This window comes from Bactrocera oleae, chromosome 4, assembly GCF_042242935.1.
Source record: "Bactrocera oleae isolate idBacOlea1 chromosome 4, idBacOlea1, whole genome shotgun sequence".
Classification (NCBI taxonomy): Eukaryota; Metazoa; Arthropoda; class Insecta; order Diptera; family Tephritidae; genus Bactrocera; species Bactrocera oleae.
The window spans coordinates 52,385,939-52,400,383 of NC_091538.1; the positions used below are offsets into that span (position 1 = coordinate 52,385,939).

Genomic DNA, 14,445 nt, shown 5'->3' on the forward strand with positions numbered 1-14,445 from the left:
TTCCGGCTTCTCTGTTAGTGCTAATGCAACCATGACTGTTATCGATAAGCGATAACTTTTAGAATCAGCTGATTGTTGTTATTTGTTGCAAAAAATAAACGTCTACATAGTGTAGTGCATCAATCCGGTTTATCAATGATTTTATGAATAAAAACAAGCGATGAAACCGAAAAATAATAAATGAAATTTAATTAGATATTAATACGAAATCAAGTGATTGGGTACTGCAATAAAGCAATAAATACGTATGTATAGCTATTAAAAACTAAGAACTAATAAGCGACATCAATAACTAATTATGTACTTTCAACAACCAACAGCCTTCTATTTACTTAAAATGTGGATAATTAACGCGATTGTGGTGCATTTATTATTACTGGGCTCTATATTTGTTATATATTTCCGCTCACCAATTATCGCAGGTTTGCAACCGCAGGAGCCGATACAATTAGAAGCGCCTGCTAAACGACTAGTGCTCATTGTAACTGATGGACTGCGTGCAGAATCCTTTTTTCGTAATGGCTGTGAAGACATACCAAATTTAAGTAAATTAATGTTGACAACAAATGGATTGGTTGGCATTTCACATACGCGTGTACCAACCGAATCACGACCCGGTCATATAGCGCTCATCGCTGGTCTATATGAAGATCCATCGGCTGTAACACGCGGTTGGAAACGTAATCCTGTCGATTTTGACACTGTATTCAATCGCAGTGCACATACATACGCTTGGGGCGCTGCAGATGTGCTGCATATATTTTCACGTATGGGTGGCATAGAAAGTGAGCAAAGATTACTTATAGATGCATATGACCACGAACTGGATTTCTCTGGTCGTGATAAAACTTATGAATTAGATGACTGGGTGTTTAAACGTGTACGCCAACTACTCGCACGCAAGAGTGTGGAGCTACGTGAGCAGAAACAAATTATTTTATTTTTACATTTGTTGGGCTTAGATACGGCTGGGCATGTGCATAAACCTGGAACGCAAAATTTTTTAGAAAATTTACATCGCACTGAACATGGTATAACGGAGTTGTATGAAGAGTTTGAGAGCGTGTTTCCAGACAGCCGCACTGCTTATGTGTTGACTTCCGATCATGGCATGACAAATGCAGGTGTGTAGAGTTTTTATCTAGTTTAAATATGTAATAAAAATTCTCCGTTATATTTTTTACAGGCTCGCATGGCTCCAGCGACGCATTTGAGACTGAAACACCTTTCTTCCTTTGGGGCGCCGGTATTGCTAACAATGTTAGCTATGAAAATATATTTAAAATTGGCAAAGACATCACGCGTCCACTTTATGCCTTGCAACAAGCACAAATAGCGCCAATTATATCAGCTTTAATAGGCATTGCGCCACCAATGAATAACATTGGTATACTACCGTTAAAATACTTAAATGCTACGCTCGAATATAAAGCGCACGCGGTGCGCAGCAATGCTCTACAGCTTTTAGCACAATTTCAAGCGCTTTTGACAACACATCAACGCGGACTCTTCTCACGGTTTCTTTCAAGTTATAATGAACTCAATGAAGCAGTTATTGCACAATATTTAGTGCAAACGGAAATGTATATGCAAAATGTTCAATATGATGATGCGATTAACGATAGTTATAACATAATGCAGCTTGCTTTAAAAGGCATCGAGTATTATCAGGGTTATTATCGTCGTCCATTGCAGCTTAGCACCACTGCTACCTTTATATGTTGGATAATCTATTGTCTGCAATTGTTGCTAGGACAGCGGCAAGCAGTGAAACATTTTCAAGGCCGCTTAACTGTAACATTTAAACAAAAGTTGTGCCTACTCACAGTTTGCGTGTTGCTGCTATTGCAGCGTGTGCCATTGGTTATAGCTTTTTATCTACTGTTACCGTTACTAATTTGGCTGTGGTTGGTGCAAAAGCAGGGCATCTCTTTACTACCGCTCATGCGTGCAATGCCGCTAATACAATTGCTGGCGTTAGTTTTATGCGCCGAATTATTTGTCTACAGTTTCTTTGAGCGCAAACTTATTTCACTAAGTTTTCTCATTTACTCATTATTTATTAATTTACGCGCATTTCCAGCTAAAAATGCCAAATTTTACATTTGGCTGGTATTAAGCTTAACTTTAGCCACTTTCCCGTTGCTGCCGCCAACCCTTGGTTATACAAACACCTGGTTGCTGCTGCTCGGCATGTGCGTTACGTTGCTGCGGCCAATTGTGGTCAAATCTCATATACATTGGCATATAAAAGTGCCAGCTATGGTAAGCTTAATCAACGCTTTGTTTGTCAGTTACTGGCATGCGCAACAACGCGGTGTGCCATTCATATCGCACGCACTCTCCTGGTGTTTCCTGCTGTATATTTTTGCTTTAATTGTTTTTAGTCGTACAATCGTTTTGAAGCAACGCATTGAGCTTTTATTTTTCCTATTAACCTCTTTCTACAACTTACTGTGCACATCCTATGAATCGCTTTTTATTGTTATGCTCTCTTCAGAGTTGATGCTCACACTGGCTGTACAGCCAATGCAACTGCCTTTATCACACAAGCTAAGTGACACTTACGCGCAAAGTAAGAAGGTTGCTATGGCACAACAGCCGCTGGCCGTTAACACGCCTCAGCAGTTGCAAGCGGCGCTCAAGTTGTCCTTCACCATATTACTCTACACACTCTTTTCCTTTTTCGGCACCGGCAACATAGCGTCTGTCAGCTCCTTCGATCCGAATATTGTACGCTGCTTTTTAAGCACTTTTGCGCCATTTATCATTATGGCATTGGTCATATTGAAATTAGTCATTCCTGTTGTGTTGAATATATTAATTATTTTTGGCATGTCGTCATTTGCACGCGCCAATGAGCAGGCCATTTTCGTTTGTCTGTTGCTAATCTGTGATGTGATGGGCTTGAATTTTCTATTTTTGGTTAGAAATGAAGGCTCGTGGCTGGAAATTGGCACATCGATTTCACACTTTGTCATTATGGAGGTGACCACAGTGGTACTGCTGATTTTCACATATTTTGCCAAATTGCTGCTGCGTTTAAAGGAAAAGATGCAGAATGTGGAGTAGGCTTAGATTCAAGCTGCCAAGTAGTATTATTTGTATAAAAAATGTATATGTACATATGTATATATACTTTTTATAATTAAATTTGTTGTAATTAAGTTTTTTAAAAACTTTTCAAACTAAATTTTAGTGAATTTTTGTAAATACAAATTTGTTATTTGTCGATTTTTTAATCTTTTTCGTTACATTAAATATTTATAAACTAACTATTTTTAATAAAAAACTTTACACATTCAATTTTCCATTCATAAACTGTTATTTTGTACAACGAATCGCATTAGGGAGGATCATCTGTTATTTTCAATTTTTTAAAAAAGTGACCTTGGCCCCGACTCCCAATATCTCCAAACCACTAAAATGACAATGCCTATAATCGGATTATAACTCTTATGACTGCCCGAGGTCGTACAAAAGCGATTAATTGGCGCCGGTATTAATATTGGACAATTGGCGTGACACCACCCAGCTTTAGCTGAATTCGTAGTATATGAAGGCACAAATTGATCAATTTCCACCAAATTTGGTGTACAAAATTCGTATGTCTTTGATCTTCACAAATAGTGAGAGTATAAAATGTTCGATTATATTCGAACTCAACCCTTCTTTACTTTTTTATTTTATTTATTATTTTTTTTTTACTCAATTTATTTTTAATTAATTTTTAATTCAGCATTTTTAAAGTATTTTATTTGCATATTTGTATAATTTCAATTTATTCAATGTTTGCTCTTTTATTTTAATTTATATTACTCATTATGTTTTCAATTTTTTTTTTACTCAGTTTATTTTCCATTAATTTTTTATTCCATATTTTTAAAGTTTTTTATTCACTCATTTATTTATAATCTTATTCTTTTTATACTCTCACAATTTTTTTTTAAATTTTTTTAATTTAATGTAATTGTTTTTTTTTTTTTTTATTAATTTATTTTCGTAAAATTTTATTCTTTTTTTAAATTAAATTAAATTGTTTTTTCATTTTATTTTCAGTTAATACGTTATTTAAAACTTTTAAAGTTTTATATTTAATAGTTTATTTTCTTAAAATTGTATTATTTTTTTTTTAATTTAAATATATATTTTTTCTAATTTTTTGTATTCATTTTTTTCAGTTAATAGGTTATTCAAAACCAAGTTTTTTATTTAGGCATTTTTATTTATTATTTTAACTTACCAAAAACAAAAACCAACAAAAAGTCTGCTGTGCACAATATTATATTTATTCCACATTACATATAAACTTTTGAGACTAATAATATCTTAAAATAAATTAGCTGTTTTATGTTACATATATAGTATGTAATTAGTACATATGTATAAGGCATTAGTATACTAAGACGCAATATATATGTGCATATGCATTTAATTTAAAAACTAACGGTTTAAGCATACAAAGTAGTTCAGAACTTACTCTAAGCGATAAATATATATATGTATATATATAAATATGTACAAATGTTTAGTGTAGAATACATACATACAACAAACTGCCTGCTCGGTATATGTTGACTTAAAACAATTTTTTGATTGCTTATTACCTTACAATTTAAGCTCACAACTAACATTAGTTACATATATTAATAATTTTTTGTTTCGACTTTAATTTCAGTTAAAAACATAAATACATACATACATAAATATGTGTATTTTTAAATAGTAAGAATATCTCATCACTATCACGTAAAATGCAAATTTCCAATAAAGCAAAACACCAGCTCATGATAATAAAAATAAAAACGAAAATAAAAATGTAAAAATAAAATTAAAAATTTAAGCAAAAACTACAATTAAAATTAATAATTCACGAAATGCTCGCACTGTTGTGGCAACGCTGTCAATCTTTAAGATATTGCTCCAGCGGATTTGAACCAGTTAGCTTCAAAGGCTTCGACGTTATGGATACGTCTGCAAAAACAAAAAGAAAAATCAAATTTTTAATTTATCATTACACCCACACAGCCACATGAAGTAGTATATGTATATGTATATTATATACAATACACGCTGCTGCTACTTACTGGCTTCCGTCGAACTTTGCGATGTTGGCTGCACTTCGTTGCGTTGTGTTTGCAGGCAATTCAACCATTCGGTAAGCGTTATTTTCTTATCACCATTCACATCACAGTAACGTGGCATCTTTTTGCCGCATTTACGTAGCGTTCTGGAATTTTGCGAAATTATTGTTGAAAATTTTTTATATATGTATACTATATACATTTAGTATATGTATATGAAAATTCTATAATACTATTGTACTTACTTCGAGCTGGTCACCATCTCTCTGAATGTCTTCCATTCTTTACGCTCCCAAACTTTGTTCTTGTTTTTATCGAGCAAGACGAAGCTTAACGTCGCAATACGTTCGTCCTCCGTACCCCATTTAGTCGTATTACCGCTGTATGGAAGAAAAACATATTTGAAATCAATTTAAATCTACATAAAGAAGTATTTTATTATATTTATAGTACAGCGTAAGCTATAGGAAGGCAGCTTTCGGGGTGCTACAAACAAGTTGAAAATATTCAAAGTATGGAATTAATTTCCCAGCACTAGATGAAAATTGGTTTATGTTGGCGTAGGGAATACTTTATTCCGATAAAAAAAAAATTTACAAGGTCCCCGAGGTTATCTAAAAAGATTTCCACTCCCTAACTAGGGTTGCCAGAGATTATTATGATGTATATTTTACTAATATAATTATATTAAAGAATCGATATATGACTATTACCATTCGAGTCGAAATATATATAGTTCAGATATTAAAAGAAGTTGGTGTCGTATAAAACATTCCCAAAAAAGAGAAGAGGTTTTATGGAATGCATAAAATTACAGATTTGTTTGCATTAAATTGTTTTGGATGGAAGAAAAATGGCCGAGTACCCGAATTTGTGCAGAATTTCTACATTTCATTTACCAACTACGTTTCGAGTTCCAAATGAAAACTTTTAACGGCATTCTACTTATCTAATGCTCTCTTGGATACTCTACAATACTTGATTTGATATTAATTTTGAAAGACAAGGCCTCTAGGCCAATTCAAATCTGCCTAGGTGTTTTATTTCTTTTCCCACCAGTTCAGCGGAATATCTGAGAGTCTGAGCTCCCAGGTGTTTAAGTCCTGGTCGCGCAAAGGTGGAACCATCAATAATAAAGTGTTGAGATGTGTCTCCTTCTTCTTTTAAACAGCTTCTACAATGGGCATGCGGAGAGATTCTCAACCTTACCACGTGGACACCCGCGGGTAATAACCAGTTAGAAGCCCTACAAATAGGGAAAGGCTAGCCTTACTGAACTCGAAGAACAAACTAGATCTTTTGCGATTCACTTTATGCCAAGAGGAACTTAAATGTTTATTTTGTAATACGTTTGTTCCAAAATGCTGGAATTGAAAACAACAATTCAATTAAAAAATTACCAACCCTGGCTGGCAATCATACTAATAGGTTGACAAAGTGACTCGATACCGTAAAGTTATGCTTATAAGCCCACATTTTTACCAATTTTTCCAAAAATATATTTCAGTTGCACTTACCCGGCACTAGCCGTCGCTACGATATGTGTCTTCAAGAACTCTTTGAGATCATTCAGAAACACGGCTTTTCTCGGCTCCGGACAACCTTTCATGGGACGCGGCGCCGCATAGGTGACATCGCATTGTGGTCGTTTATCCTTTACCGTTGTGCCCGGTATATTCTTGCCGGTATCCTCGTTCACACACCAACAATACGGTGTGGAGCGATAGCATTGCACGCGCTGATAACGGCCATCCGAAGTGCATTCGGGCACGTAGAAGAGAGTGCCGCCGTGCTAATGTTTTACAAACATATATATATATTTTTTTTTTCAAACTTGTAGTGATTTGTTAGACTTACGCGTTGTTCCTCGAGCGTTGCCTTTTGATCAACCAAACATTCGGATTCGCTTTCGGACTCGTTCAATTGTGTATCGAATTTCGTATTGGAATCCTCGAGAATTTTCGGCCCTTTATTGAAGATTATAATTTAATTTTAGATAATTTTTATTGTTTTTATTTAAGTATTTGTGCATGCAATAATTTAAAATATTTTTATATATTTTTATAAACTTTAAGAAATCTAGCACCCAGCAATTATAGTATGTTTTAAGCCCACCTTTGAGTATAGATCATATGTATGTATATGCATGTGTATGCATGTATGGATTTGTAAGTATATATGAATTTGTGAAATGGCTTGTTTATCGAGAAAATGTTAGCAGACACCTGTGAAGTCTCGTGCGTGTAAAAAGTTGTTGCTGTTGTTGTTGTGTGAAAAGTTAGTTCGTAAAGTTAAAAAAATTGCGTAAAAGATGAATAAAATATATATATAATATTATAGTATGTGTATGTATGTATGTGTATATGTAGATAAATATATGTGCATGCTCTTTTACATACATATGTACAGTATTTATATATGGTATATCTATATGTATATCTACATATAAATTCTAATAACTGATATGTATATACAGTTGTAAATCTGTATATATTATATATATATATACACTTATGTATGTGAATATATATATGCGTGTGTGTTTGTATGTACGTACAATGTATACGTGTTGAATTTAACATTCGTAACGTATCGCTATTTTCACCACCATCTTCCTGCTCATAATCCTCCTCCTCATAGTCGCCATGCAGTCCACCACTCTCATCCTCATCGCCAGTACTTTCGCTCTCCAAATCGTCAAAAGTGCTCGATGAATGATTGATATTATTCAAATTATCATTTCGATTTAAATTAAAGTTGTTGTTGTTGTTATTATTATTGTTATTGCTATATAAATTACGATTTTGTTGTTGTTGTTGTTGTTGGTGATTATTCAAGTGCATTTGTGTTGTATGATGAGTGTAGGGTGGCACTGCATGCCGATTATTGCCGTTGTTATTGTTGTTATTATTTTGCGGCAGTTGTTGTTGCGGTGTATAGCCTTGGTAGCTGTTGCTGGAGATGCTGTTAACGGCATAATTCTTATTTTCAGCCGCCGAATGACCTGCAGTTGGAATTTCAATTGCAATGTAAATATGTATGTAAAATGAAATTGAAACAAAATACAGTAGATACTTGGTAAAGGCAACTAATAAATTATAATAAAGTTAAATTATCCGAAAAGAAATGTTTATATAAAATAATTCAATGCGATTCATAAATAATTAAATTTTCACAAAAATCACTACCTAGAGTTTTTCAAACAGTGATAACAGGTTTCAATTGCAGTTATTGAAATTCAACGTTAGCATTCATGTTAGTTTTTAATAACAGAAATCACTTAACGTGCATGTTAAGTAACAGGATACTCACATTTGTAATATTATGAGTAAATCTTTAATTTGGACTTCTAGGTATGGTGTTTTGCAAAAGATAGACCGCTATTCTTCAAAATAATTTACTTTTTTTAAGCTAAGACAATAAAAACCATTTCTGGGATCGCCAATAGTACGACTCAATTTCTTTTTCATACCCTGAACGGCTTTATTTAGTTTGCTGCCCCTAAAGGAGTTTGTAACAACTAAAGAAAACATCGGAAACTCTATAATATATGTATAAATGATCAGCTTGCCGAGCTGAATCGATTTAGCCTTGTCTGTCTGTATATACCGGAACTAGGCCCTCAGCTTTTAAGATATCGCTCCGAAATTTTGCACACATTCTTTTCTCCCGAAGAAGCTGCTTACTTGTTGGAACTGTCAATATCGGTCCACTATAGCATAAAGCTGTCATACAAACTAAACGATCAAAATAAAGTCTTTGTAAGGAACATTTTATTTAGTTGACGAGAAATCTTTATGAAATTTGGCATACATTTTTGTGCAAGGCAACGCCACAATCTTCGAACAAAATTTTCAGATCTTACCCTTATAGTATATAGCTGCCACATAAACTGTACGATCAAAATCAATTTCTTGTATTGAAGCATTTTTATTTGTGATTTACAGCTTCGGTTAAGCCGAATTCAAAGTTTTTTGCTTGTGTCTTTGGGACTGAATCACATCTACTTTTTAACAAATTTAAAACCGCATAAGCCTTATAAACTTAAAGATCTTTATTTCAATCAATTCTTTTCGCCATTTTCATTATTCTGGTTTGGGTAAATCTATCATTATGTACACAATAACAATATTTTAGCAGGAGATGTTGCTTACACCGAGTATGTACTGTAATATTTAATCAGTATATAAGATGGAATGGAATAAAGTGGATGTAGTTATGTGTTGGTGCATTGGTTATGTGAGGAAATATAAAAGTTAGTAAATTATTTAAATAATTTTATTTAAAAAATGCATGCAAATATAATTTCAATGTCCATTGTAAGCCAATTGAAAAGTTTGGTATTCTTTTAAATGAAATAATAAGGCACTTGCAAACCTCCGCAAAAATTATAATATTGGGTCGTAACTATATTAGCCCGATTTGCTAAGAGATGGCATAACTTGATTAATATTTCATTGTTCCAATATCCAAATATGTATAGGAAAGCGTCTTTTTCAATATGAGTATGTATGTCATTCATTTGCAGCGTAAACAATTTTTAAGCAATTTTCTTCACTCATATAAGTGAAACCAGTGTTTTTGCGGGGAGTTCTTTTTCATTATTTTAATAATGAATAAACTTCAGCCAAGAGTCATAAGATTTTGGTGGAAATTTATGTTGAAGAACATTCAGGGTGGACAAAAAAGTTTGAAGTAGAGGAACTGGAAGCATTATTCAAAGAAGATTATTGTCAAACACAAGAAGAGTCTCCATAATCTTTCGTAGTCACTCATGCATACATATCAAAACGTTCAAAAGCAGCCGAATACATTCAAAACCAAGGAAATTGAGTGGCATAGGAATTGAAGCCAAAATATGTTGAAATACGATTTTGCTTGTCAGAAATGCTGCTTCAAAGCTACAAAAAGAAGTCGTTCTTACATCGGATTGTGATTGGTAATGAAAACTTGGGCCATTACAACAACCCTAAACGCAAAAAAGCATATGTGAAACCCGGCTAATCAACGGCAAGGCCGAATATCAATGTAGCTAAGTTAATGATCTGTATTTGTTGGGATTAGAGGGTGTGCTATATTATGAGTCTCTAAAACCGGGTGAAACTACTAACGTGGAATGCCGCCGGCAACAACACTTCAAATTAAAGCGAACGATTGCCGAAAATTGCCCTGAACTATTTTGCAGAACGGCGGCTAGTAAGTTTTGCCTCACCTGCCTTTTAGCCCAGACCTTGCCCCTTTGAACTAACATTTGTTTCCGTCGAGGCAGAACGCCCTCACTGGAAAATGGTTCACATCGAACAGGGTATTAAAAATTGGCTTGATCTCTTCTTGGTCGCGAAGCCGGCGTAGTTATTTTTGCATTGAATCCACAAATTGTAAGAATGATGCGAAAATGTTGCAGCTTCAGGATAAAATATACTTTGAGTAATGTTATTGTACAACTCATTTTAATGACAAGTTCAAGCAGCTTCTTAATTTAGTCATCAGTAAATTGTCTACAATTGTAATATGTATAGGAAAGGGTTGCCAATTGATTGTCCATTATTTGCTTGTGGTGATCAAAATTATTTTATAAAAACGTCAGAATTCTTTATATTAATTACATATATACATATATCCGAAACTTGAGCTATATGATAGTCCGTAAAATAATTGAAATTAATGTTACTCATACGCAATGACAGACAATTAAAATGGAGTTTACAGCGGTTTCCCAAAAGAACATACACTTTTTTCCGCCTGAAAAAAATAAATAACCGTGCTTTTCGATTTATGGCCCAAAAATCGTTATGCTAATGTTAAAAAATTAGAATTATGTAGCAAATGACAACCAAAACTAAAAAATCATCAACGTAGATCCCTTAATCATTGAGTCGTGACGTAATGAATGAAAAGAAGAGAAGGTTTTGTCTCAATTCTTCTGTGTTGACTTCAAGTATTATCAAATAATCCACAAATATCGGGCTCAGACCCCACTTGTAGTACTTACGGTAACGCAAAAACAATTGTTAATAATTTTTCTGTTTAATTCTTGTCACAGTGAACTATAACCTATATTATGAGCACAGCGGCTTAGAAAAATGCTGTGAACAGTGCTCTAATGTCATGAAACAGTCGAAGATCAGCATTCGAAGACCTATTCAACAACGAAAATTTAAGGCGATAGCTATGAAAAAATACAGCATACATTTAGACCAGTTAGATAACCAATGGGAAACCTGTTGTCTATCCTATATGTTTAATCGGAAATTCCGACCAAACATTCATCATAAAAAATAACATATAGCTCATAAAGCTGATGTCTCGAAGTCGTACCATGAGCCCAATTTTATTAATTTATATTCGGTTTAGTACTTATCCCAGTTTTAGAATTTCCAGGAATTAACATTTTTCATGCAGAGAATTATGAGTAATCAATGAAAATTTGCATGAATTCACCCTTCCCTCCGATTTTTAATTGTTATTTATTAGTTTTCTTGCAAATTTATTTTTTATGCGGGCATTCATAATAACAATGTATTCCCTCAATATTAATATAAAAACCTAAAAATAACTGTTAGTAATGGCTTCGTTAGCCCGAATGCAAAAATAAAAAAATTAAACAAAACTCACGATTAATTTCATCTTTGGAGAAGCAATCATTCCATTCGGTCAGTGTCAATCGATCGTCGTCATCCAAATCGCAGAACTTGCCAAAAGCACGTCCACAACGTCTCGGTTTCACCGCCTGTGCAAAGAATTTATAATTAAATAATAATAATTCACCCAAAGAGACAATGTACACAGTAACATTCATTCAACAAATTGAGAATATGTATATATATACATATATATATAGTATATATAAATGACAACTCACCCGCTTGACGAGCTTCTTCAATTCGCGGAATTCATTTTTGTCCAACATTTGATTTGCATTCACATCCAAGTAGGTAAATTTCCAATCGAGCACCAACTTATCATTGGACGCACCCTCCCCACCCTCCGCCATTTTGACGGGCAGGGCACGTTTCAGCTGTCCCGCTCGCACGTATTCGCTTTGAAAGACTTTGATGAGATTGGCATTGAAGGCAGCACGATCGATGGCGGTGCACGTGCGCCGGAGACGACTTGGACTCACGTGACGTGACGGTGATCGACGTATATTCGCCTTGGTGTACTCGCGACATTTGGGCTTGCCGTTACGGACCGATGTATTCTCGATGGGTTTGCCGGTGATGTCGCTACACCAACAACCCATATCGCCTAGGCATTGAACAGCCGCATAGGTGCCGTCCGACTTGCAGCGTGGTATGAATTTTGGTGGACCGCTGGACCGATGCTTGAGCGCATATTCACGTGCCTCTTTGCAAGCTGCTGGTTAAACGAAATGGTACTTAGTTTATTTTGCTGTATGCTTAAAAGTTGTAATTTGACCCACCTTTGCAGTGTCCTCGATACTTGAGACTCACTTGATAACCGCTGCATTGTGCGCGTAATAAATGACAGCGCGTGGGATAGGTTTGATCGTCTGTGCCACAGACGGGGCGACCTTTGCTTTCATCACATTCGCCACCCCGGGCAGCACATTCAGATATCTGTGGGTAAAGTATAGTTTATTATGAGGTTTGAGGATGTATGTATTTAAGAGAATAATGTAGAGTAGTGAAAGTTTTTGATAAATCAGATCAATATACAATACAAGTATATAAGGTCTAGTAAAAAGAAAAACATTATTTTTCAACAGATAGCTTTAGTAAACCGTATGTTGAGTTGTATAAAAATATGGTCATTGTCAGATCGCGGTAAGCCCGAGTCTACGGTGGCCAAGAGAATACCGGTCAGGAAGGTTTGGCTATGTCTTTGGTGGGATTGGCAAGAAACTATCTACAATAAGTTGCTCGCCTACGGCCAAACTCTTAATTCGGAACTGTTCTGTCAATAATTGGACCGCCTGAAGGAAGCAATCGCGTAGAAGCGGTAAGCTTTAGGCAAGTGGAGAAGATTTTTGTTCCATCGGGATAACGCCAGACCATTTACATCGAAGAGCCGGAAGTTAATTGTGAGATTATTATACATCCACGTTATAGTCGAAACCTGGCACCAAGTGGTTACTACCTGTTCCTGTCTATGGCGAATGGTTTTCCTGGTGAAAGTTTGCCTCAAGAGAAGCTTGAGAAATTCGACTGTCGCGGTTTTTGCGTTCCTTAATTGGCCTAGGAGATGCAGTTGAGGTAGCAGTTTTTGAGAGTTGTGTGAATGTTTGGGATCAAGAACCGATGTGGCTTTGAAGCTTAAGATAATATAATACATTCTAAAATAAGAGTTGTGCTTAGTTCTTATTTACGGTTCGAAGAAGATATAAAACCTGAAAGAAATGTCTACATTAGACTTTTTAGGGATGTGATCTAAAGTCTATGTCGAATGCCTATTCTGTACCAGACGGATTATTTTTGCTTTCCTTGCCTTAAAGTCATAAAGAGTGTGTGCGATCTAAAGTCAGCTCCGCGAACCACTTCCATATTCTTGCAACTTCTGCCCGAGAGATTATCAAACTAATGTCGACTGTTTTTGAATATAAGACCAAACCAAACCAAATCTTAAGAGATGAGAGGAACCTTCTGAACCCCAACAGAGTATTTCAGAATTGAATTCCCCTAGGAAGGAACATAAAACAGAGGCAGAGCACCGCGTTTTTTACACCCTGACCAGTTTGTAGCACCCAGAAGTCCCTCAGTTTTTGAGATATTGATCTGAAATTTTGCAATCATCCTTTTCTCTCCAAGAAGCTGATCATTTGTTGGACCCGCCGCTATCGGACTACTATAGCATATTAGTTAGGTTAGGTTATACTGGCCGGCCATACAAACTGAAGGATCAAAATTAAATTTATGTATGAAAAAAATTTTTATTTGACAAGATATTATATCTCCATGAAATTTTGCATAAATCATTCTCCGATGCTTATAGCGTTGTCAGATAATTTTCGGATCGGACCACTATAACATATAATTTTCATAAAAACTGAATGATCAAAATCAAGTTCTTGTATGGAAACTTCTTCATTAGTGGAGGGTATTATAGCTTCGGTGCATCCGAAACTAACGTTTCTTGTTTTACTTTATTTTATATTTATTTTTTTGTGAATAACTCATTTGGCAATACGGGCCGCCAAATGAGTTATTCACACTTAATCTAACCTCACTTGGCGAAACTATATCAACTCTCATGTATTCCATTTTCCCTACCGGTTACTTTGGTGTGGATTCTTGGTTTAAGCAATCGGTAAAAGCGTATATATCACGTTTATTTATTTCTTCTGTAAATTATAGGTAGATATGTTTACATATTGACTGTATACAATAACAAATATAAATAT

At 34.9% G+C, this 14,445-nt stretch overlaps 2 protein-coding genes across 3 annotated transcripts in view; one reads left to right on the forward strand and one right to left on the reverse strand.

The window, feature by feature from the left end:
* The first annotated feature begins 82 nt into the window (after positions 1-82).
* On the forward strand, positions 83-3,232 carry PIG-N (Phosphatidylinositol glycan anchor biosynthesis class N). The gene is made up of 3 exons (XM_014242125.3): positions 83-245; positions 321-1,124; positions 1,187-3,232. The coding sequence occupies exons 2-3, from the start codon at positions 338-340 to the stop codon at positions 3,070-3,072; spliced, it is 2,673 nt and encodes an 890-aa protein (XP_014097600.3). The 5' UTR covers positions 83-245; positions 321-337; the 3' UTR covers positions 3,073-3,232.
* Positions 3,233-4,268: 1,036 nt separating this feature from the next.
* The window catches only part of magu (SPARC related modular calcium binding-like protein magu), a 37,810-nt gene continuing 27,633 nt past the window's right edge, over positions 4,269-14,445 (reverse strand). Inside the window, exons 3-11 of one of the 2 annotated variants that reach the window (XM_070108085.1) lie at positions 12,508-12,664; positions 11,947-12,443; positions 11,700-11,814; positions 7,642-8,088; positions 6,942-7,051; positions 6,602-6,876; positions 5,330-5,464; positions 5,088-5,230; positions 4,269-4,974 (exon numbers count right to left, since the gene is read on the reverse strand). In XM_070108085.1, coding sequence (XP_069964186.1) covers positions 4,904-4,974; positions 5,088-5,230; positions 5,330-5,464; positions 6,602-6,876; positions 6,942-7,051; positions 7,642-8,088; positions 11,700-11,814; positions 11,947-12,443; positions 12,508-12,664 — 1,950 coding nt within the window. In that variant the 3' untranslated portion in view covers positions 4,269-4,903. The remainder of the gene's footprint in view (positions 4,975-5,087; positions 5,231-5,329; positions 5,465-6,601; positions 6,877-6,941; positions 7,052-7,641; positions 8,089-11,699; positions 11,815-11,946; positions 12,444-12,507; positions 12,665-14,445) is intronic. The other variant, XM_070108086.1, reaches the window with a different exon arrangement.